Source organism: Pristiophorus japonicus, chromosome 11 (genome assembly GCF_044704955.1).
Source record: "Pristiophorus japonicus isolate sPriJap1 chromosome 11, sPriJap1.hap1, whole genome shotgun sequence".
Classification (NCBI taxonomy): domain Eukaryota; kingdom Metazoa; phylum Chordata; class Chondrichthyes; family Pristiophoridae; genus Pristiophorus; species Pristiophorus japonicus.
In genome coordinates this window covers 86,239,230-86,264,207 of record NC_091987.1, presented here as the reverse complement: position 1 = coordinate 86,264,207, position 24,978 = coordinate 86,239,230, and the positions used below count along the sequence as shown (strand labels likewise).

At 44.0% G+C, this 24,978-nt stretch overlaps 2 protein-coding genes across 4 annotated transcripts in view; one reads left to right on the top strand and one right to left on the bottom strand.

Moving 5' to 3' along the window:
• txnl4b (thioredoxin-like 4B) overlaps nucleotides 1-1,240 on the bottom strand; it is a 10,368-nt gene extending 9,128 nt beyond the window's left edge. Inside the window, exon 1 of the mRNA XM_070893671.1 lies at nucleotides 1,001-1,240. Coding sequence (XP_070749772.1) covers nucleotides 1,001-1,132 — 132 coding nt within the window. The 5' untranslated portion in view covers nucleotides 1,133-1,240. The remainder of the gene's footprint in view (nucleotides 1-1,000) is intronic.
• On the top strand, nucleotides 1,185-11,437 carry LOC139276143 (tRNA methyltransferase 10 homolog C-like). Of its 3 annotated transcripts, none has more exons than XM_070893668.1 (3): nucleotides 1,185-1,752; nucleotides 4,495-5,868; nucleotides 10,016-11,437. In XM_070893668.1, the coding sequence occupies exons 2-3, from the start codon at nucleotides 4,574-4,576 to the stop codon at nucleotides 10,053-10,055; spliced, it is 1,335 nt and encodes a 444-aa protein (XP_070749769.1). In that variant the 5' UTR covers nucleotides 1,185-1,752; nucleotides 4,495-4,573; the 3' UTR covers nucleotides 10,056-11,437. The 3 variants fall into 3 exon arrangements, with proteins under 3 accessions (XP_070749769.1, XP_070749771.1, XP_070749770.1); XM_070893670.1 differs by having other exon boundaries at nucleotides 1,186-1,752; nucleotides 4,606-5,868; XM_070893669.1 differs by lacking the exon at nucleotides 10,016-11,437 and having other exon boundaries at nucleotides 1,187-1,752; nucleotides 4,495-8,329.
• The last annotated feature ends 13,541 nt before the right edge of the window (nucleotides 11,438-24,978 follow it).

Here is a 24,978-nt window from a genome sequence, read left to right as displayed (position 1 = left end):
AACTCACAACATCTGGTTATGGGACTGGAAGCAAACCTAAAAAAGTAGGAAATTATAGACCAGTTAGCAAAATATCTGTCATTGGGAAAATGCTGGAGTCCATTATTAAGGAAACAGTAGCGGGATATTTGGAAAAGCATAAATCAATCAAGCAGAGTCAGCATGGTTTTACGAAAGGGAAATCCTGTTTGACAAATTTGCTGGAGTTTTTTGAGGATGTAATGAGCAGAGTGGATAAGGGGGAACCAGTGGATGTGGTATATTTGGATTTCCAGAAGGCATTTGATAAGGTGCCACATAAATGGTTACTGCACAAGATAAAAGTTTATGGGATTGGGGGTAATATATTAGCATGGATAGAGGATTGGCTAACTAACAGAAGAGAGTTGGGATCAATGGGTCATTTTCCGGTTGACAAACAGTAACTAGTGGGGTGCCGCAGGATCGGTGCTGGGTCCTCAACTATTTACAATCTATATTAATGATTTGGATGAAGGGACCGAATGTAATGTAGTCAAGTTTGCTAATGATACAAAGATGGGTGGGAAAGCAAATTCTGAGGACACAAAAATGCAAAAGGATATAGATAGGCTAAGTGACTGGGCATAAAATTAGCAGATGGAGTATAATATGGGAAAATGTGAGGTTATCCACTTGGGCAGAAATAATAGAAAAGCAAATAATAATTTAAATGGAGATTTTTGAGCGATAAGGGAATAATGGGTTATGGGGAGCGGGCAGGGAAGTGGAGCTGAGTCTATGATCAAATCAGCCATGATCTTATTGAATGGCGGAGCAGGCTCGAGGGGCCGTTTGGCCTACTCCTGCTCCTATTTCTTATGTTTACCACCTTATGATTCAAGACTCGAGAATTCTTAACCAACTGAACCACGCTGATATAATTTATTTTCCCTGGTGACAGTGAAACATGATGAAACTAATTACTTTTTTAAAAAAAAACATGTGAAACAGGTTTGTTATGATTAGTTACAGTTCTTACAATTTCATCCAGTTGCAAACAGACCATGTCCTGGTCGCGGCCAAAACGCAGAACCAGCACCCGCTCCGCCACGGTCTTTATAGTGTGGTCAACATCTTTCTTAGTTTGTAACTTTGGCAGAAAGAAACTCATTCTCTCAACGTTACGAAGAAAGGCTAATTGAAATAAAGAGTTAAACTAAAGTTCACTCGGCAACAAAGGCGGGGAAAGACAACGGCGACCCGGATGTAAACCTTCCGCTCCTCGCGCTGCCCCACGATCATTCCCCAGAAACACACTTTCAGGCTAACTTCCTATAAAGAAAACTCCACATTTTAAATTAACAACCTTCTTCAAAGCTTGCCGTATTAAACGAACGTACATTTGATGATTAAACGGGGTCACAAAATATATATTAAACGGGTGAAGAAGGATTGCACACTGGAAGGTCAAATGGAAGCTGGCACATGACGCTGCAATGTGCCTTTATTGTAGTGATTGCTCGTGAAAAGGATTCTACAGGCAACTCATTCTTTCGGGAAACTTGCAACTGTGCTAAAAATGTTTTTTTCTTTTTTTAAAAAAAAACAATCTGCCCGGTTTGGTGTGCGCAGTGATCATTCTGGATGTGAAGAGGGGATGTAGAAAGAAGGGTGCGGACATGCGCAGTGAGCTTCCCTCCACATGGCGAGGTGAGCGAGATCCGGGAAAGGTTTTATCCGCACCTTCCACATCACAATCTGCCCCCGAGACTGCATTCATTCCTCGGACAGGTGAGCTCTTTATTCCTAATATGTAATCTCCATTTTTGAATGGTCTGCTTATTAATTCATTTTTTTGTATTTATTTGATTAAGATGTAAATGGCCACACAGCAAGGCAAACCAGTGTAGAGCATTTTGCAGCAATCAATAATTTGATAAGAATGTGGAAAATTTTCCATCACCCCCTGCAGAAACTAGATCATTGGCCAGTCTCTGCTGAATTCGCTAATCTCAGCTGGGCAGCAGTTGAGGTGCTGCAATTGGATTCACTGCCCATTGTGTGGGGAGAGAACTAAAATCAAGCACTACCACCATCATAGGCAGTCCCTGGAAATCGAGGAAGACTTGCTTCCACTCTAAAAGTGAGTTCTCAGGTGACTGAACAGTCCAATGCAGGAATTACAGTCTCTGTAACAGGTGAGGCAGACAGTGGTTGAAGGAAAGGGTGGACGGGGAGCCTGGTTTGCCGCACGCTCCTTCCGCTGTCTGCGCTTGGTTTCTGCATGCTCTCGGCAACGAGACTCGAGGTGCCCAGCGCCCTCCCGGATGCTCTTCCTCCATTTTGAGCGGTCTTGGGCCAGGGATTCCCAGGTGCCGGTGGGAATGTTGCACTTTATCAAGGAGGCTTTGAGGGCGTCCTTGAAACATTTCCTCTGCTCACCTGGGGATTGCTTGCCGTGTAGGAGTTCCAAGTAGAGCACTTGCTTAGGGAATCTCGTGTCGGGCATGCGGACGATGTGGCCCGCTCACTGAAGCTGGTCGATGTGATCAGTGCTTCGATGCTGGGGATGTTGGCCTGAGCCAGAACACTGATGTTGGTGCACCTATCCTCCCAGTGGATTTGCAGGATCTTGTGGAGGCAGCACTCGTGGTACTTCTCCAGCGCTTTGAGATGTCTGCTGTATATAGTCCACGTCTCTGAGCCGTATAGGTGGGCGGGTATCACTACTGCCCCGTAGACCATAAGCTTGGTGTCAGGGTTCTTGAAGCTAACTGCAATCCAGTGACGCCCATTGGAAAGGCCACCTTTGTTGGGCGAGGACAGGACTCTTGACAATGTTTCTGGAGTTCGAATATCCTGTCAACATCTATTGCCTGATCTCCAGTGAAGAATGTCCATTTGGATGAGTTACCATCCAGCACCCATTAAACCATATTCCAGCATAAGTTAGTCTCTCCAACATAGGAATGGAGAAAATTGGGAGAGGTGAAAAAAGTGTACTTGGTAGAAATGATTCCTGTGCTCAGTTTAACCTTAACTTGCAACAAAGCTATTTAGTTCATCTATATACATTTAGATCTTACTGGATGAGGTGTTTGAATACAGCATATCGAAAGATTTCTATATAATTCTGTTCAGATTTATTACACATAAATGTGGGTTCCTCTACTGGTTCAGTGAGTTATGCAGTGAGTAGCAGAACCATACAGTCCGGGAAGGACCTAGGTTGGATCCTTAGATTGTGCTGAGTTAGCTGAGGACGTAATAGGAGTGCTACAGCTGGCTTCAGTGTCCCATGGTTCGGAAGAGGAAAATCAGCTGGATTTCATGCTCTTGATCATTGGAGATTCCTGTTAGATGTATGCATGAGTGGATGTTTGGTGAAGACAGGATTTGGCTCAGTTGCTGATGCTCACTGTCAAGGCTCACACATGAATACTGGTGAGATACCAGAGAACAGCCAGTGCCCATGGAACTGTACCTCAGCAATAAATCAATGTTTTCAGGAGGGAAGGGCTGAGAAGTCATATTGGCAAGGAAAATATGGACAAAATTCTTGCAAACTGTAGATTGTGCAAAGTGGTTGCATTTTGATGGTTTTATTCTTTTTTTGAAGTCCAAAAGGTATATATTTTTTTAAGTATCAAAATAATGGATAACATAATCTACATAAGAAAGCATGAAACCAGAAAAGCTAATTTGGCCATCATCATTTCCTTCCACAGACTATGTACAATTTACTCTCTTTTTTGTACAGATTATTTCACCCAATTAAACCTCTCAAGGAAAGGTTTGTAATAGATTCCCCCCTGTCTTTTCAAAGGTAACTCAAACAAAACTTACTTGAGACTATATATCAACATGGGGCAAACTTTTAGTATTGGATTTTCAGTTGTGAATCAGCCCTGTTCCCACATGCCAAAAATGGAAATGTTAAAAATGGCAAACTCCATTTGTCATGCATCCCTCAGGAATCGCTGCAACAACCAAATGTTTCCTTTTATTTTATTGTACTAAGATACATTTCAGATTACTGAGTTTGCTATTCAGTTACTAAAGGAGTGGCTGCTCTGAGATACTGACGTTCTTCATTTATCATTAGAGTGACCAAGATGTGCTGTTAACTACATTAAGAAGCACTCTCAACCAATCAACTGTCAGAAATCACCTGGACGAACTGATTTCACAACTGGCATAATGGGTACTGGCTATAACTATAAAAACAACTGATGTGAAGCCCTGCATCAAAAGGATACATTTTTAAAGTTAAAGCAACTATAGTTTCCTGCTGTGCCATGATTCAGATGCTACCAGTTAGGAGGGAAATCACAAGATGAATATAGAGTGCCAACATTTTGACTGCACAATGCCTGTGGAACAAAAGGCTAACAATCTGTTGTTTTATACATCTAGGGTTTTGAGGATATAGAGAGCTCTGTGTATCAGCTCAAACAGACTTAGCAAGAATTTTGATAACACTTAACTTAGAAAATCTTTCATAATCCTCCTAATACTTTTATTTAATTACAGGATCAAACATTACCCTTGGATTTCTTTGAACATTGTTGGAGATTATTTGGATTTCAGGAATTTGTTATTTGAATATAATATGTGGCTCCGTGTTATCCATCTCTTTGGCAGGCATTCCACTCTTCAAATAAAGACTCAGGTGAAGAATAAAGTGGGTTTGGCCAGGTACCAATTTATGCCACACCGCAGGACACTAATTTTGACGTCATGTCTAAAGAATGAAGAAAAGAAAGTCAGCCCTGATAAACTAGATTTAGATATTTGGAAGACAGTCATGAGAGATAATGCAACTGAGGCTCCCAAATCACTCCTCTCTGAAGATCTTGGGGACTCAATCCTTGCTACCACAAGGGAATTAGTTCAAATGTGGCAACTAGCTGGGAAAAACGTGCCAGAGAACATAACCGATGAACAGCTGAGTATAGTTCAAGAACTACCTTCCAAATCCGCAAAGAAAAAATATCTTAAGTACCTAGCAATCAAAGAAGGCAAAAAGAAAGCCACGAAGGAAAAGCAAAAATTAAAGCAAGAAGCAAAGCATCTGGAGAAGGAAAGGGAAAATGAGGAAGGAGTTACATTAAAGAATACTTTTCTCTTACAATTCTGGCAACGGTCTTTCGACATAATGTACAATTGGAAGGCAGCTCAGTCTATGATGTTTGGTCAGCCACTGGTATTTGATATGAGCTATGAAAGCTACATGACCCGTAGAGAAATGGAGAATACTGTCTCTCAGCTACTGGAGTGTGAGGGGTGGAACAGAAGATCTTCGGATCCATTTCACTTACATTTCTGTAACCTTAGCCCAGAGGGAGCATATCATAAGGAGCTTTTGAAACGTTATGGGGATGCCTGGGATAGACTCTTGATAACTGAAACAGAAAAGTCATATGTTGACATTTTTCCCAAAGGCAAGCTTGTGTATTTAACTGCAGATTCACCTTCTGTATTGAACACTTTTCAGCATGATAAAATCTACATTATTGGATCGATTGTTGATAAGTCAATTCAGACAGGATTGTCCCATGCAAATGCAAAGCGTTTGAAGTTGGCAACTGCACGCCTTCCTTTGGATGACTATTTGAAGTGGGATAGTGGTGCAAAAAACCTTACATTGAACCAAATGATCAACATTTTGTCAACTGTGAAAGAAACTGGTAGCTGGCAAGAAGCTCTTAAATTTGTTCCAAAAAGAAAACATGAAGGATTTTTATCAGTTCCAGTTGAACAGAGATACACCAGTCGAACCAAAAATCACCAGAACAAGAAGACAATTAACAATGAACCAGAAAAGAGAGCTAGGTGGCAAAAGTCAACTTTAAATTCAAATCGAGCTGCAGAAAAAACTTCAAATAGTTACAAAAAAAAGAGATGGTGGGTGGAGGAAGATCATTAAAAAAAAAATGAAGTACTTATTTGGATACAAGAAATATCTTTATTAGTATACTGATTTTCATGTTGCATTGATGTGTCAAAATATGTAAATCTGACTTATCCACTTCTCCCCACCCCAGTGCACTGATTATAGACCATAATTGTGAGGAAAACTATAATAAAGTAATAAAAATTCCATGTTTAGCTCCCTGGTGGATCAGCAAGTTATTCTGAGCCATAAATACTAGGAGGTTCTAGGTTTGATCCCTGGTCAGTGTGAGTTAGCTGATTTAAGCTAGGGCTGTGTTGGAGACATTGCAGTCGTCCTCGCTACTTCAGGGATTTGGGTGAGAAAATCATCCAGGATCCACCTAATTGCTATCCAGCAACTTTTGCTGGCAGTGAGGATATGATTAGGCTGGCTGTGATTTCTCTCCCCCCGCCCCCCCACCTCCCAGTAAACACCCTGGCAAGGGTGTTACTTGAATAATAATCACTTGGTCAAGGAACTGGCACAGACAACCAGTACCCACAGAACCATATCTTTCGGGAGAGAAATACTGCTGTAGAAAATTAGTGGGGGATAAAAGATGTATGTATGTCACAGTAAGTCTGGTTGGGCTATGGCACTACATATATATATTTTTAAACATTTCATTTCAAAAAACTAAACATTACAAACAACCATCATTTGGAACAGACTAACTGGCAAATATTTAGACATTAACAATGCAGACAATAATCAGGCATTGATTTTCAGACACATTTTAGTGGTGCTGAATGCTACATTAATTGTATATTTCTAACAGTAATTGAACACTTTTGACATCCGGCAGTCATGGGCTGAGAACAGCACATCTAGATAGAGACTCTCACATCTTTTCAAGCTGTGATTTTGAGTTGGGTGATTATTTTTGTGTTGTAATTATGTATGTATGTACGTATATTCTGGAAGTATAAGGCTCTAGGTGAGTCGTGTCTTAAACTGCAGGACAATTCACTTAAATCACAGTAAATGCTGATTTTCAGAAAATCACAGAGACAAATTTACAATGTAAATTGCATTTGCAGCATCACCTAGAAAAATAACTGGTTCTGCCGGTAAATGTTGACACTTTTAAAATGGATTTTGCCATAGAGGCTGCCAAAAAGGTTTCCAGTGCCCTTCGAAATGGAATGTTGTGAACCCATTCATTAACGTTTAATATGTAATAGAGATAAATTCTACTCTTTTCTGTGATTGTGATTTTCTCATACAGTAATTTTCAATTCTTTGTTGTGGTTTTACAGAAGTTAATCTTAGAGAACAATTATGATAAAACATGTTTATTTAATTTTTTTTTTTAAAGTCCCAAAAAATAATTTTAACCAGTTTTCAACAAAATTGCACTTGCTTATCAGGAATGCTTTGATTGCATAAAAGCAAATGACACAGAAATATGAGTAATGGTTCTATATCCAAACAAAACTGGTACAATTACTTGCATTTAAATGGTGCCTTTTTAATATAGAAAAATATTTTCAGGTGCCTCATGGAGGAGAAAAGGCACGAATATGAGAATTATTGGGAGAGTTAGGAGAAGTGATAGCTCTGTTGGAGATGGATTATGAGAAGGCTTTTAAAGGCAGGAAGAATGTAGCGAGGGGAAGGGTATAGGGAGAGCATTTCGGAGAGCACGACCAAAATGACTGAAGTTTCTGCTACCAAAGTTAGGGTAGGAGAGGGGGAAAGAAAGCCAGAGCCAAAGAATCATAAGGGTGGAGAAAACTGTAGAAAGAGGTTCTGAAGGGATATATAGATCAGGTCATGTATCAAAAGTTCAATCTGTTAGGAAATAAGGGTGTCAGTGTAGGTCAGCATGGGAAAGTGAGGCCTTATGCAGGACAGGGTGCAGTCACTGTTCTTATGGAGGGTGGAAGTTGGAAGACTAGCAAGGAGGGTGTTGGAGAGGCCAAGTTTAGATGTGACAAAGTGCAAATAATGGTTTTAGCGGACTTAACCTAGGGTCGGAGGCGGCCAATGTTGTGATGGTGGAAATAATTATTATTGATTTTGAATAAGGGGTTTAAACCTGAATCAAACAATGGCAAGATTTCATACAGGACTTCAACTGTAATTAAACATTTTATTTGAAAAAACAAATAAGTGGCCTGGAATTGTATGTAGCATAACAATAAGTCCATGAACTCAAACAAACAGTGAAGAGATTTGAGCTCTTCAGATGATCTAGTAGGTGAAGGCACTGTCTGGTGAAGCAATAACCTGTACAGATCAGATGATTTGAAGTTTGATTCTTGATCACAGCTGGACATCGATTGGGTTGCCACAGTTGGCCTAGCTGGGAAGAGGAAGAATTGGTCAGTGTTCCTGCAGAAAGTGCAAACGTACATCAAGCAAGAACAAACCCGTGCTCAGCTGTGATTCCCTTCATGGTAAAAACTCATAACATAGGTGCGCATATAAAGAATGTCCATGAGGGAGAGCATAAGAATTGGGAGCAGGAGAAGGTCATATGGGCCCTTGAGCCTGCTCCGCCATTCAATAAGATCATGGCTGATCTTCGACTTCAACTCCACTTTCCCGCCTGATCTCCATATCCCTTAATTCCCTTAGAGTCCAAAAACCTAACTCAGCCTTGAATATACTCAACGATTCAGCATCCACAGCCCTTTGGGGGAGAGAATTCCAAAGATTCACAACCTTTTGAGTGAAGAAATTCCTCCTCATCTCAGTCTTAACTGGCCGGCCCTTATCCTGAGACAATGTCCCCTAGTTTTCGACTCTCCAGCCAGGAAAAACAAACTCAGCATCTACCCTGTCAATCCCCCTCAGAATCTTATATGTTTGAATGCGATCACCTCTCATTCTCCTAAACTCCAGAGTATAGGCCCAATCTACTCAACCTCTCATCCTAGGAATCAATCTAGTGAAGCTTTGTTGCACTGCCTCTAAGACAAATATATCCTTCCTCAACAAAAGCAAAATACTGCGGATGCTGGAATCTGGAATGAAAACAAAATGCTGGAAATAGTTCTGCCGAAGGGTCATCAACCTGAAAGGTTAATTCTACTTTCTCTCCACAGATGCTGCCTGACCTGCTGAAATTTACAATATTTTCTGTTTACATCCTTCCTTAGATAAGGAGACCAAAACTGTGCACAGTATTCTAGGTGTAATCTCACCAAATCCCTGTGCAAATGTAACAAGACTTGTACTCCAACCACCTTGCAATAAAGGCAATTTGCCTTCCTAATTGCTTGCTGTATCTGCATGCTAACTGGCTGCAATTTTCTGTACCTGGGTGGGTCGGGTGCGAGCAGTCGCCGTGGCGGGTTGCGACCCCGTTCTTCATTCCATCCCGCTCCTGAGATCGACTTTCCGTTAATGGTGCCTATTAAGGCAGCCCTGCATGTTACCCGGCCCTATTAAATGGTGCAGGTTTGCCGATGACTCGTCTTCAGCTGGGATATTTAAAGGAGCCATGGCCACATTGCATTTGAAGGTTCATCTAGGATGGTGCAGGCACTGCACTGCACCGCACCATTGGAGTGTTCTAAAGAGTGGTAAAGATGACTGCACAGAGACAGACGGCTGCACCCAGGTTCTCAGATGACTCCCTCCATTGGTTTGTGGAGGGAGTAAGAGCATGCAGGGAGGTCCTCTTCCCTTCCGATGGGCGGAAAAATCCTCCTCAGCAGACCAAAGGAGGCTAGCTCCAAATAGCAGAGAAGGTCAACATCAGGAATGTTGTCAGGAGGACCTGGGTGCAGTGTCGCAAACGTTTCAGTGATCTAATTCGATCAGGAAAGGAGAGTGCAAAGCCACACTCGACTTCATCCTGCTGTGCCTCTCATCACATCCCCATCACTCTGCCTTCCCAAGCCTACTCCTGGACATCATTACTCACACCATCATACCTTGCACATCCATCCATCTCTCTCTATCAACATTATCACATTGCCATCTGACTAACCAACCCTTATACTCACCCTCATCCTGATGCAATCATACCAACTAACAACACACCAGGAGGTCACATGGCATTTCCACCCCACTCCATCATAGTCAACCTCTAAAGATGTAACCTATCCATTCCTTACATTCCTTCCATCACTCTCACTCAACATCTTATTTCCCTCTTTGCAGGAAAAGAGAGCCTACAAAGAGGGAGAGAACATGGAGGTAGCCCTTCATCATTGGCCACCTTAACAGGAGGTGGGAAAGAGGGGGACATCTCAGCAACCTGGTGACAGAATTACATCTGATACAGCCACATGGCATACAGCAGTCACTCAAATGGAGACTAATAATGGTATCTGTACCCATTCATGATAGGACATATCTAAATCATCTCTCTACTGTCACAGGTCATTCAAGAGCCTATATGAAGATTAAAGTCTCCCACAATTTTACATTACCTTTGTTACAAACTCTTATTATTTGCTGATTAATACTCTGTCCATCGGTATAGCTACTGTTAGGGGGCCTATAAACTACTCCCACCAGTGTTTTCTGCTCCTTGTTATTTCTTATCACCCATACTGATTCTACTTCCTGATTTTCTGAACCAAGATCCGTTCTCACCACTATTCTTGTATCATCCTTTATTATCAGGACTATTCCCTTCCTTTTCCAATCTGCCTATCTTTTTGAAACATCAAGGGCTGGATTTTTGACGTTTTGCGATTTTGCCCGTTTCCAGGTGCAAATCGCAGCAAAATCAAAATTTTAGTGGCAGGTTAGCGTTAGTGCCAGAGTGCACAACTTTCACCAAATGAAAGTTCATGAGGGGCATTAGCGCTAACTCCGACGACGGAGCCGAAAGTTCCGAACATTTAAAAAAATTGGCCGTTCTGCGCATGCACATATTTTTTTTCCCCGTGCTTCTGGTCTGCTGTCCGATCACAAATGCTAATGTAGGGCACAGCTGCACGCATGCACAGTACACCTGGGGCTGAATCAGCCATTTTATTATTCAATTTTGATGATCGAGGAGGAGGACAACAAGCAGCGTGTGAGACGATTTACACAGGAGGCTAACGAAGCTCTTGTGGGGGCTGTGGCGGGGAGATGGCAGGAACTACACCACTGCCAGCCATTTTTAACAGAATCTGGAGGGAGATCACTGAGTAGATCTCTGCCTCAGATAATGTGATAAGCACTGCCACACAGTGCCGGGAAAAGTTCAATGATTTTTCGAGGGTCGTTGGAATGAGTACAATTTTTATTCATGCACTCCTTTATTACTTCAATTATAAATCTGGCACATTATTTGTTCTCATGTTGTTGCTGTCTCTCGGTACTCTGTGGGTTGCCTCCTAAAATGCATGACATAGGTAGGCTTAATTTAGCACCCTATTTGCCATGAATGATCTTTACACATTATTAAGATTGCTTTCTGAGATTTCATAGGATGTTTCTACACCTCGATGCCCTCCTGATGAACCATTTACAACTTCCAAGGTCATTAAATAGAGGAATATATTCCATTCAGACAGTATGGTATAAGTGCTTTGGTGGCTATCTGTGTGTGCCACAAGAACAGATGGGCCCTCTGGTAAGCATTCCCATTTTAATCTTTGCAGGCAAAGAAGTCCCACAACTGGTGCGGACAGGTGGCGGGCCGCCTCAGACCCTGCCACTTACGGACCTGGAGGAACGAGTGGCAGGCCTCATCGGTGTCACAGGTCGGGCAACTGTCAGTGGTGGCGCTGACTTCCGCTTGTGTCCAGAGGGTAAATCCTGCACACTGCCTGGGCTGGGTTGGGGCACTGTGATGCAGTGTCTGTGGACTAGGGTTGGGGCATTGTGATACAGTATCTCTGGACTAGATATAATGGAGTAGCGGCAGTCCTTCAAATGGGCGTGTGCTATGTGACCTTCCTCATGTCACCCTGCCACCTCCCCTGCTGCTAACCACTCGTCTGTTGCTTTCCACTTCAAGATGACCAGCCGCAGGCACCAAATCCCTGGGATCAACGCTCCACGTCAGGCCATCATGTGGAGGAGTAGGAGTTGATGGAGCAGCCGACTCCAGGGGGGGGGGTGCGGCAGATGCAGTCTACACCTCTTTTACCACTGGCAAACACCTCGTCCGAGAATGATGTTACATTCCCGGGCTTTGAGATCTCAGGCTCCTGCAACCAGTGGGGTGCAACAACGCAGTTCTGGGGTCAAGTCCCGTATGCCATCTCTCCGGAGGGTGAGTCGGCAAAGTCGGTCTGCTGACAGACAAGCAGACGTGGAACTGGACATGGTGGGACTGTCCAGGGAGAGCATCAGGCTTATCTGTCAGCTCCTTGATGTCCTGGGTAGGATTCCGCAACCATCGAGAATCTCACTGCGACCATTACGGAGGTAGGGTCACAGATTGTCGGTGCGAGCCATGAAACCTGCGAGGCCATCAACACTCACATGAGGCTGGTGGCCTCCACCAGTCACACTGGAGTCCCGGAAAGTGTGGTGAGCAGCCTTTCTGAGTTCCCCAGTGTGACACCCAGACACACCCCCACACCACCTGTGACTGTCGACGCCAATGAAGAGGCTCGCCAGCCAGAAGCCGGGCCTTCCACACTACAAACTGGTCCAGTGTGCCCAGGCGGCGTCTCCCTTGTCTCTTCCCCCCAATACAGAAGCGCTCTGACAACGTTGCTGCATGTCATCGTGGTGCCACTTTGGGTATGAGGAGCAGGCAAGGGAGGGGGATAAGGGTGGGTGGGTGGGGGGGGGGGGGGAGGAAAACCGGTGGTAAAAGACAGTGGGGCAGGGGTGTTGGTTATAATGTTGTTTTTGTTGTTGTTTAATCACAGTTTAATCACAATCTATGTTATTTTATTAAAGTTTCAACGTTTTCAAATGATAACAAAGTTATAAAAGTTTACAATGTTTCATAAATTCTTTTGTTCACCTTAACCATTCCTGTGTAGTGTCTCATTTGCAGAATAAGAGGGGGAGTAGTCAAGAGGGGGATAAAGTGGCCAGGCAACAGTCAAACGTGTCGTTCACTCTTCAAGCAAAGTGTTCAATTATGAGCTGCTGACGTAAGGCTTTTGCAGCGGCAAAATTTCCACGATGCCTCCACTGTGGTTGTGGTTGGGATGATGATGGCATGGGTTCCTCGCCAGGCTCCTCCTCCCCCCCCCCCTCCTGAGGTGGTCCTGCAATCCCCATTGGCAAACCCTGTCCCCTCATGAGAGCTAAGTTGTGTAGCATGCAGCACACTACGATGAACTCAGAGACCTGCTGAGGGGAGTATTGTAGGCAACCTCCAGAGTGGTCCAGACATCAGAAGCATTGTTTGAGCACTCCAATTGTCTGCTTGATGTTGCATGTGGCTGCATAGCTCTCATTATAGCGATGCTCGGCTTCTGAGGGTTCCGGAGGGGGACCATGAGCCAGGTGGTGAGGCCGTAACCTTTATCCCCGAGCATCCAGCTCTGGCCTTGTGGTTGAAGCTGGAACAGGCCTGAGACAGTGCTCACACACAAGATGAAAGCATCATGGATGCTCCCTGGATATTGAGCATTTACTGCCATGATGGGCTGAATATGGTCGCAGACGATTTGTACGTTCAGGGAGTGGAATCCCTTTTGGTTTCGGTAAAACTCTGGATTCTGTAAAAGTGCTCGCAGGGCGATGTGCGTACAGTCACGGGCACCCTGAACCTTGGGGATTCCAGCAAAGCGTCCAAAACCTACAGCCCTTTCATTTTGGGCCTCGGGAAGTTTATAAAGTCCACCTTGCGTGCATACAGTGCAGTAGTCAATTGGCGAATGCTGCAATGTGTAGCGTGCTGTGAGATGGAGCATATGCCCCCTGCTGATGCCTGAAAGGAGCCGGAGGCATAGAAGGCAAGTGCCGCAGTTAGCTTCAACTCGATGGGCAGTGCAGTCCTGGTGCCGCTGGTAGTCTGTAGGTCTGTCTGTACAAGCTGGCATATCTCTGTCAGCACTTCTTTTCGAAAGCGCAGCCTTCTAATGCACTCATGATCATAGGCAGGTCCTCGAAATCGAGAAAGACTTGCTTCCACTCTAAAAGTGAGTTCTTAACAGTCCAATACGGGAATTACAGTCTCTGTCACAGGTGGGACAGACCGTCGTTGAAAGAAAAGGTGAGTGGGACTGGTTTGCCGCACGCTCCTTCTGCCTGCGCTTGGTTTCTGCATGCTCTCGACAATGGGACTCGAGGTACTCAGCGCCCTCCCGGATGCACTTCCTCCACTTCGGGCGCTCTTTGGCCAGGGACTCCCAGGTGTCGGTGGGGATGTTTCATTTTATCAAGGAGGCTTTGAGGGTGTCCTTGAAACATTTCCTCTGCCCACCTTGGGCTCGCTTGCCGTGTAGGAGTTCCGAGTAGAGCGCTTGCTTTGGGAGTCTTGTGTCAGATATGCAAACAATGTGGCCTGCCCAGCGGAGCTGGTCGTGTGTGGTCAGTGTTTCGATGCTGGGATGTTGGCCTGATCGAGGATGCTAACGTTGGTGCGTCTGTCCTCCCAGGGGATTTGCAGGATCTTGTGGAGACGTCGTTGGTGGTATTTCTCCAGCGATTTGAGATGTCTACTGTATATGGTCCACTTCTCTGACCCATACAGGAGGGCAGGTATCACTACAGCCCTGCTAAGAATAACAAGGCAACGGGAACAGATGGAATCCCCGCTGAGGCACTAAAGTATGGCGGAGAGGCACTATAGGCACGAATGCATGACCTCATCTCTCTCATCTGGAAGGAGGAGAGCATGTCGGGAGATCTCGGAGATGCAGTAATCGTGACCATCTTTAATAAAGGGGACAAGTCCGACTGCCGTAACTACAGAGGAATTGCCCTGTTCTCAGCCACTGGGAAAGTCGTCGCTAGAATCCTCCTCATCCATCTTCTCCCTGTGGCTGAGGAGCTACTCCTGGAGGATTTCGTCCTCTACGAGGTACAACAGACATGATTTTTACAGCACGGCAGCTGCAAGAGAAATGCAGGGTACAGCACCAACCCTTGTACATGGCCGCCTTTGACCGTACAAAGGCCTTTGACACTGTCAACCGTGAGGGACTATGGAGCATCCTCCTCCATTTCAGCTGCACCCAAAAGTTCGTCACCATCCTCTGCCTGCTCCACGATGACATGCAAGCCGATGGATCCAACGCACTATGCATCAGAGAACAGCAGAAGTGGCCGAATTATTGGAGCAGAGGAACAGAGAGAGATCAGGGCACATGATCGAAGGGATGTGATCTGGGCCCAGGAGAGGCATGAGTTCGGGGCCAGGGGCCCAGAGGCAGCATAGGCCAGCCCACACTGTGATATGTGTGCGCACTAGGTCCGTGCAGCAGAGCAGGTCTCCAGTCGTCTTGGATAACCCTTGCCACTGGACCAAGTCCTAGCTCTGTCAAGCCCGTGTGGCGGCTGGTGTGCAACGGCCACCCCACACATTAAAAAAAATCCACGCAAAGCATCTTCCACCCTTCAGGATGTAGTTCGGGACCTGGAATATTAGGTCCTTCGTTGAAGCACCTGTGAACTCATCCTTTTTTTGGCGTGGAAGCAAGTCATTCTCGTTTCAAGGGACTGCCTATGATGGTGATGATTGTAGCCCAGGAAAAATTTGTTTAAGTTTGTCGGTTTTAGTGCCCCCCCTTTAATCAGGGGGCACTTGATTTAATGATTTATAATCTTACAGATGCAGCAAAATAGTTGCAGCCACTTACTGCAGATGTGACCCTCCGGGATCCCAATGCACTCCACAAACTCCCACATGCTGCAGTTGCAGTTGTAGCACACCATCTCCACTGAGGAGGGCTGCTGTCATCCATGAAAACATGGCCCAGCAAGAGTCAGTTAGTACTTTTGGGAGAAAATTGGGAAAATGAAGCTCTTCTCTTCCGGGAAGAATGAGTCAAGCTGGATAATTCTGTTACTTTTTGGTCTTGTAAACACTGCTTGCTGAAATGATGTGATGGTTTCTGTTAGACAACCATGACCGTTATGAAGCGAAATCTTCATCTTTCTCTTTCTGCTCGTATCACAATTAATATAGTCGAAGTTTAACAAGTTGCTTTGACTACAGTAAATTGCTCACCAGAATTTGCCTAAGTTTCCCACAATGCCAAAACATGAAAAATAACACATGTCAAACCTGCATCATACAAGCCAAAACAACAAATCTAGTTTATATACAATTTATTCATTATAATAGCAAAAGTTAAATACTATATACCACAAAAATATTTTAAAATCTGAGCAAACCAAGCTGATAACTTGGTTGTAGGTGGCAGAATTTTAATTGCAAGGTATAAAACATCAAACAGAGAAAAATGCTTTTGTTAAAGACAATTGAAATGTCAAACACAAAGTTAGAATTACAATCTGTGTCTCTGATCTTTTTAAGAATAAAGAACACAGATCAACAGTGGCTATTTTGCCATTTGTACCATATCCCCATCATAACTTTAATCTCTAATTTATTATTTCTGACCCGTAATTCCATCCAAAAATAGTTCCTAAGACAGTCACAACTTCAATTTCAATGAAATCTCCTCAAGGCAACAGCTATCAGGCAGGCAGCTCCAGCTGGAAAGTTGGTTTTAAAATATTGCCTGTAAACTCCATTAACACAGCTGAATCCAATCATGTCTGCCTGCCAGCAGAATTGTTTTTTTTTTATGGCTTTTTTTATAATGTTTGTCAGTTTGCAAGCTGAAAATTCCTCCCATGTTGATAGGCCTGCTTGGTTTTTACCTATCCTTTCTCCGGTCACAAGTTTATCAATTACAGCATCCATACCTACCTGTCTGCAAATGTGCCTGATGGTTTGCCCCATCCAGCCTGGCTGGATAAAATAGTTGCTTCTGATGTTCTTGCTGTACTCATGAACCTCCTTGCAAGTGCTACAATTCTGACTGCAGAATATTTCCTAAAACCAGAAAGTTCCTCCAGTTTTATACCCATATTTCCTTTGATGATATAGTTGTTAAATCAATTGTCATCAAAGCAATAATACTGTTTTGATGTGACAACAGTACAAATTCTCTATTTTTTTTAGATTACAATACAAATATTGTGTAGTTCTCATGGAATGTTAACAAAACACAAACTAAGATAGAAACAGAAAATGCTGGAAACACTCAACAGGCCAAGCAGCATCTGTGGAGAGAGAAACACTTTAGCTAAAGTTGCAGTCAAACATTAATGTCTGCAGAGCCATGAGATGCCTGGATATGCTATTCACAACAATTTAGAGCATACAATCTAACGAATACATGGATAAACAATAATTCTGTAATGGTCAGTCAGACAAACTGAGCAGCTATTGTACATTTTAACAAAGTGAGTAGAATCCACCTTGGACCTGGTTTACCACAGCTTTTAAGCATACACAAAACTAATAGGACAAAATGCCTGTCTTTGAATAATTCTCAGACATCTCAATTTACATAGAACGATTGTCTGAAGCCATGTTTGGAACAATGCATGGCCCAATTGTAAGGGAAGAGCAAAAGGACTGTTTCATTTCTAAGTACATAGTAAGTCAAAAATGATTGAAACCAGAACAAAAGCCAAGAACCACATGATCAGCCAATCAATTGCTACTCCTCTGATAACCTACTTTCCTGTTGCTGATCCAGGATGAATCGTCCTGTATTAGCCTGGCCACAGCTATCCTCTGTGCCTCTCTTGGCATTCTGCGAAGGGCCGATTGAGGTACCCATTATTGCCTCTTATACAAGCAGAAACACCAACTGCCCTATTTTTCCTTCTTGCTAGCCTTATAGGCTAGCATTCCCTCTAGGGACTAATCTCTCCAATCTCCTTACTGTCCTGCTCACCCCACCCACTACCTCAAATTTTGTCAGCTGATCAATAATCTGCCCTTCTCCACATTTCCTTCCAGAATGTTCATTCACTTGTGAATCATCATAGGCGGTCGCTCGAACGAGGATGACTAGCTTCCACATGAGTTCACAGATGTTTCAATGAAGGACCCGATGCTCCAGTCCTAAACTCCAATTGAAGGGTGGAAGATGCCTGTGCTTGGATTTTTTAACGTGTGGTGACCGTTGCACATCAGCCAGTACACGGGCTTGACAGAGCTAGGCCTCTATCCAGTGGCAAGGGTTAACCAGGACGACTGGAGACCTGCTCTGCTGTATGGACCTAGTGCATACACATATCGCAGTGTGGACTGGCCTGTGCTGCACCTGGCTGTGAATAAGACTCTTGCCATCACAACCTTATTGTTGTCAACTGAATTTGATGTTCTAGCTTTGATCAAAACTTGGCTCATAGGTGGCAATACCTTGTATCTTAATGAAGCCTCTCCGCCTTTTCCACCTGCCCAAAGCACTATCAAGCTTCAGTCTCCTCTGCCAAAACCTCCCACTGCTCCACGATCATCCTGGAGAAGCAAATATAACCCCAGTTTTTCTCAACCAGCAACAGTTTCTCTCCCCTGCCTCCTCCACTCTGACCTCCAACAAGGGTGAGGAGCTTATGGACTTGCAAGATAAAACTTACCTGCATGTTGTGATAGTGTTTTAATAATGTTTTTGTTTAACTATTATATAATAAAAGTAATTAAAATGTGTGTAAACTTAGCTAACCATGGTAAAAGCTGAGAAGCAAAGCATGATGGTAAATTGAACCAATATTGTGTTGGCTGCTGTAATGTGCTGAAGTAATGAGAATACTTTGTTCTGTTAGAACCCAGACCACGGTCAAGGACAAAACATTAATTAGCCACAAAAGGAGATATAATTTCTTATCACTAAAGTTGCAAGACCAGGCTAGGTAACAAGCTATGAAAGTTATGTATAATTGTCTGTGTAGAAATTCTCAGGGAAAAATGGCTCCTTCTGCAACAAGGGAGGGTAGCAAGATTACGGTAGACTGGGCTATTGAAGGTCAAAGGATGTTTGAATTAATAACGAGAGCATTGTCTTGACATGTGGGGCCCAGACAACTGCAAACTGTCACAGCACTTGAAAAAGAAAAAAGGTATAAGAGAAGCAGCTATTGAACCCTGAAGGCAGCGTGAACACAGAAGAAGACTGGAAAAGAACTACAGTCAACAGAACACAGCAAGATACTGTGCCACAATCACTCAGTGGGCTTCCGTTGAGGTTTCAAGGAACAGACTGTTGCCTATTGCCTTGTTAAGTATTATTTCTTTGTACTGGAAGTAAACCACTTAATAAAATCTGTTGTGCTTATAAACAATATACCTGTACTCAGCGTGGTTTGTTGTGGTCACGGACAAGTCTCTTCTGTCAGATCTTACAAACTTCTTTGTTTCTAAGGTTGTGACCATCTGTTCTGTTGCATCTGCTACTTCCCCCTTTCCCAACAAACAAAACCTCACCCTGCGCTCCCCCTGCCCTGATCCCATGCCTTTAACTAGTCTCTCTCCTGTCTCCCCCTCGTGTGCTCTCTGAGTTGATCTTGTCCATGGGACCTACCTCCTGCTCCCTTGACACAGGATGTGGTATTGGAATCATGTGTAGGCCAGGCTGGGTAGAGGTGGCAGGTTCTCATCCATGAAGTGCCAGCCCAGATTTATTTAATTTCATTACTTTAGGGGATTTGTGCATCTACCTGAGAGACGGCAGACGGGGCTTCTGTTAAATGTCTCATCCAAAAGACCATAGCCACCACAAATGAAAACAGCGGGTCAAGCACTATTTGTGAAGAGGCCAGACAAGTTGACATTTCAAGAGCGGATCCTTAATCAGAACTAAGTGAGTGGAGTTGAAGGAAAAGTTGTTCAATGTAAGAACAAATTTAGGCAGTGGAGGGAGGTGCTGGTGGATGGGCACTAGTTGGGTTGCTCTCCTATGAGGGATGGAGGCATAGATGGACCATACATTCAAAATGAAAAGGAGATGATTAAGACCACAAAACTGGAATTTATTTAAGTAGCACAGGCTGTCAGAAAAGTCACAAATGTAGGCGAGTAGGGATTGAACAAGGGGGCAAAAGAGAGTCAAAATAAGAGAAAATTAGGTCAGTGGGACAGGAGCAGACTCAAATAATGGGACAATTATGTTGATGTATCTTGGGGTAGATTTATAAGCAGGCTGTATGAAGTTAGGGAACTATGAGGGTGGAAAATCTCTAGAGGAGATAAAGTCAGGAACTGACTGGGAAATGATAGCTTGGAGTTCAATAGTGGGGTTGTGCTCCATTGAGAGATAGGAGGAGTTGTTAGAGAGTTGATGTTGAACCTTGGGGAGATAGTGGTCCTTCTGCAAGACAACAGTGCTACCTTTGTCAGTGGGTTTGGTAATGATGTAGAAATTGGACCTGAGAGAATGGAAGGCTGCAAGTTCAGAGGGAGATGGAGTGTGAACAGAGAGGAGAAACTGACGTGGCCAATATCATGCTGGTAGTTTTAATTTTTTTTAAATTGACAGGCTGGAGGGAGGAGTCCAGGTAGATCAGGGAGGCTGAAGACAGAGAAAGGGTCAGATGTGCAGGGAGAAATCTCTTGGCCAAAAAAGTGGGTATGAAGGCAAAGGCAGCTGAAAAAGAGCTGAGCATCAGATCAAACTCAATTTTTTGAGGTGCTGTCATAGAGAGATGAAGCTGAGGCCTTTGCTGAGGATGGATTGTTTGGGGTCAAAGAGGAAGATCCAAGGGCATAGTGAAAATATAACAAGGGATGAGATTGGAAGGAGAGAAAGGGTTATAAGAGTAAAAAGGAAGAAGAATCAGAAGATAGGGTGGCATTCAAGAGTTATTGAAGCATACGGTTCTTGCTACCTGAAAGGAAGAAAAAAAAATATTTTTTAAAGTGCCTCAATGGACGAGGAATGATATAGAACTAAGAACCAGGTTGGTGGAGAGAGTGGATTTCACGAAACAGATAATAGTGATTAGAGGAACATTGATTATCACAGAAGGTTGGTTATCATGAGTTGATCTGAAACGGGAAGGGTACAATTTGAGCCAGAATCCATGTAGAACTAGTTGGAGCTGTTATCAGGTGCTGCGAGTCAGCAAATAAATCATCGAAAACAAGGGAAGGAGATAGCATTGAAGGTAAAAAGAGGACAATGGAAATCATGTTGAAGAGAGGAACAGAATTTCTTCAAGTTAGGTTTTCCTGGAAGAGAACTGCTAGTGAATTAAACAGTATAAACAGAAAACTGCGGACGCTGGAAATCTGAAACAAAAAAATGTTTAAAACTCTCAGCATGTCAATCAGAACCTATGGAGAATCTTCTTCGGCCAGTGGCCACTGCAGGAAATAGAGTGTCTAATAGGCAACACACAATAACATTATGGTTTTAGTTTTATTTTTCCTTCTGGTTCTGTTGAATTGAACTTTATGTTTCAATTTTTTTATTAGTTAAACCTATCCTTAAACCAAAAGGGCATTTGCAAATTTGTTTCTCTATTCATGACACTGGGTTGCCCCACCGTCCTCTTAATAGATCAATTAGAAAAGGAATCTTATATATTACAAGTGACTGCACTTCAAAAGCACTCACTGGCTGTAAAGCGCGTTGGGACGTACTGAAGTTGTGAAATACACTATATAAATTCAATAGAATGTACAGCACAGAACCAGGCTATTCAGCACAACTGACCGATGCTGGTGTTTATTCTCCACACGAGCCTCATCTCACCCTCTTCATCTCACCCCATCAGCATAACCTTCTATTCCTTTCTCCCTCATATGTTCATCTAGTGTCCCCTTAAATGCATCTATGCCAATCGCCTCAACTACTCCTTGTGGTAGCGAATTCCACATTCTAACAACTCTTTGGGTAAAGAAGTTGCTCTTGAATCCCCGATTGGATTTATTAGTGCCTATCTTATATTTAAATGCAAGTTCTTCCTTTCTTCTGTGATAATCAGTGTTCCTCTAATCACTGCTATTCTTCCAGAACAAGACAAGTTGATGTTTGAGGTGTGGAGATTTCATAGGATTACACAGAATATACAGCACAAAAACAAGCCATTCGCCCTAACCAGTCCACACTGGCATTTATGCTCTATTCAAGCCTCCTCCTGTTTTTCCTCATCTAACTCTATCAGCATAACCCTCTATTCCCTTCTCCCTGATATGCTTATCGGGCCTCCCTTTAAATGCATCAATACTATTTGCTTCAACCACTCCCTGTGGTAGCAAGTTCCTCATCCTCACCACTCTCAGGATAAAGGAGTATCTTCTGAATTCCCGATTTGATTTCTTGGTGACTATCTTTTATTGATGGCCTCTGGTTCCCCACAAGTAGAAACTCTATCTACTCTATAGAAAGGTGACGTCACAGCCAAGGGGGTAAGTGATTGGCTGGTGATTGGTGAGTAGTTTTTCTTTTTTCTCTTCTATAACAGTGAGTAACTTTTAACATTGTTGTTGCCAATTTAAGTGTATCTAAGGGTTAAGTCATGGTAGGAGAGCTCGGTCACATGATATGCTCCTCCTGTACCATGTGGGAACTCAGGGACACTTCCGGTGTCCCTGACAACTACATATGCGGGAAGTGTATCCGCCTCCAGCTCCTGACAGACTGCGTTGTGGAATTGGAGCTGAGGGTGGATTCACACTGGATGCTGAGAATGACGTGAGTAGCACGTGTAGCGAGTTGGTCTTACCGCAGGAGAAGGGTCCACAGCCAGCTAGGGAATGGAAGACCAGCAGGAAGAGTAGTGCAAGGAAGGTAGTGCAGGGGTCCCCTGTGGTCATCCCCCTGCAAAACAGATACACGGCTTTGAGTACTGTTGAGGGGGATGACTCATCAGGGGAGGGCAGCAGCAGCCAAATTCATGGCACCGTGGCTGGCTCTGCTGCACAGGAGGGCAGGAAGAAGAGTGGGAGAGCGATAGTGATAGGGAATTCAATTGTGAGGGGAATAGATAGGCGTTTCTGCGGCCGCAACCGAGACTCCAGGATGGTATGTTGCCTCCCTGGTGCAAGGGTCAAGGATGTCTTGGAGCGGGTGCAGGACATTCTAAAAAGGGAAGGAGAACAGACAGTTGTCATGGTGCATATTGGTACCAACGACATATGTAAAAAAAGGGATGAGGTCCTACGAAACGAATTTAAGGAGCTAGGAGCTAAATTAAAAAGTAGGACCTCAAAAGTAGTAATCTCAGGATTGCTACCAGTGCCATGTGCTAGTCAGAGTAGGAATTGCAGGATAGCGCAGATGACTACGTGGCTTGAGCAGTGGTGCAGCAGGGAGGGATTCAAATTCCTGGGGCATTGGAACCGGTTCTGGGGGAGGTGGGACCAGTACAAACCGGACGGTCTGCACCTGGGCAAGACCGGAACCAATGTCCTAGGGGGAATGTTTGCTAGTGCTGTTGGGGAGGAGTTAAACTAATATGGCAGGGGGATGGGAACCAATGCAGGGAGACAGAGGGAAACAAAAAGGAGACAAAAGCAAAAGACAGATTTGGAAAAGGGGAGGTGCAACGAGACCTGGGTGTCATGGTACATCAGTCATTGAAGGTTGGCATGCAGGTACAGCAGGCGGTTAAGAAAGCAAATGGCATGTTGGCCTTCATAGCGAGGGGATTTGAGTACAGGGGCAGGGAGGTGTTGCTACAGTTGTACAGGGCCTTGGTGAGGCCACACCTGGAGTATTGTGTACAGTTTTGGTCTCCTAACTTGAGGAAGGTCATTCTTGCAATTGAAGGAGTGCAGCGAAGGTTCACCAGACTGATTCCCGGGATGGCGGGACTGACCTATCAAGAAAGACTGGATCAACTGGGCTTGTATTAACTGGAGTTCAGAAGAATGAGAGGGGACCTCATAGAAATGTATAAAATTCTGATGGGTTCAGACAGGTTAGATGCAGGAAGAATGTTCCCAATGTTGGGGAAGTCCAGAACCAGGGTTCACAGTCGAAGGATAAGGGGTAAACCATTTAGGACCGAGATGAGGAGAAACTTCTTCACCCAGAGTGTGGTGAACCTGTGGAATTCTCTACCACAGAAAGTTTTGAGGCCAATTCACTAAATATATTCAAAAAGGAATTGGATGAAGTCCTTACTACTCGGGGGATCAAGGGGTATGGCGAGAAAGCAGGAATGGGGTACTGAAGTTGCATGTTCAGCCATGAACTCATTGAATGGCGGTGCAGACTAGAAGGGCCGAATGGCCTACGCCTGCACCTATTTTCTATGTTTTTATGTTTCTATCGAACCTTTCATAATTTTAAAGACCTCTATTAGGTCACTCCTCGGCCGCCTCTTTTCGAGACCCAGCCTGTTCATCCATTCCTGATAGATATAACGTTGCATCAGAAGGTACGACTGAAAAGGGTTGCTATAAGAACATAAAAGAATTAGGAGCAGGAGTAGGCTGTACAGCCCATAGAGCTTGCTCCGCCATTCGATAAGATCATGGCTGATCTTCGACAATGCCACTTTCTTGCCCGATCCCTATAGCTCTTGATTCCTCTGGAGTCCAACAAATCTATCTGAACCTTGAATATACTCGACAACTGTGCATCCACAAAGGAACAGTAGTCCATTCAGCCCCTCAAGCCTGTTCCACCATTCAATGAAATAATGGCTGATCTGCAACCTAACTCCATATACCACCCTTTGGCCCATATCCCTCAATACCTTTGGTTAATAAAAAGCTATCAATCTCACATTTAAAATGAACAACTGATCTAGCCTCATTGCTAGATGCACCACCCAATGTGGAACTTGCAACCACAGGGAGTGGTTGAAGGAAATAGTATAGATGCATTTAAAGGGATAAGCATAGCGTTTGTGGAAGGGAGTTCCAAACCCTTTGTTTGTAGAGGTGTTTACTAATTTCACTCCTGAAAGGTCTGGCTCTAATTTTTAGACTGCGCCCCCTTGTCCTAGAATCCCCAACCTGCGGAAATAGTTTCTCTCTATTTACCCTATCTGTTGCTCTTAATATTCTGAATATGATCAGGTCACCCCTTAACCTTCTATGTGCCTCCCAGTTTCTTTTCGAGACCCAGCCTGTTCATCCTTTCCTGATAGATATAACTTCGCATCAGAAGGTACGATTGAAAAGGGTGGCTAGGGTCAGGATGTTTGTTTGGATGCCAATTACAATGCCGCCTCACATGACCACTTGAGATGGCCTGGAAGTGACGCCAGCGCCTCGCCCGCTCCCAGTGTGC

Coding starts and splice junctions, on each gene's coding strand:
- LOC139276143 (XM_070893668.1), top strand. CDS start 4,574: ATGTGGCTCCGTGTTATCCATCTCTTTGGCAGGCATTCCACTCTTCAA. Junction 5,869..10,015: donor AGTTACAAAAAAAAGAGATG/GTGGGTGGAGGA, acceptor CCCTCTTTGCAG/GAAAAGAGAGCCTACAAAGA.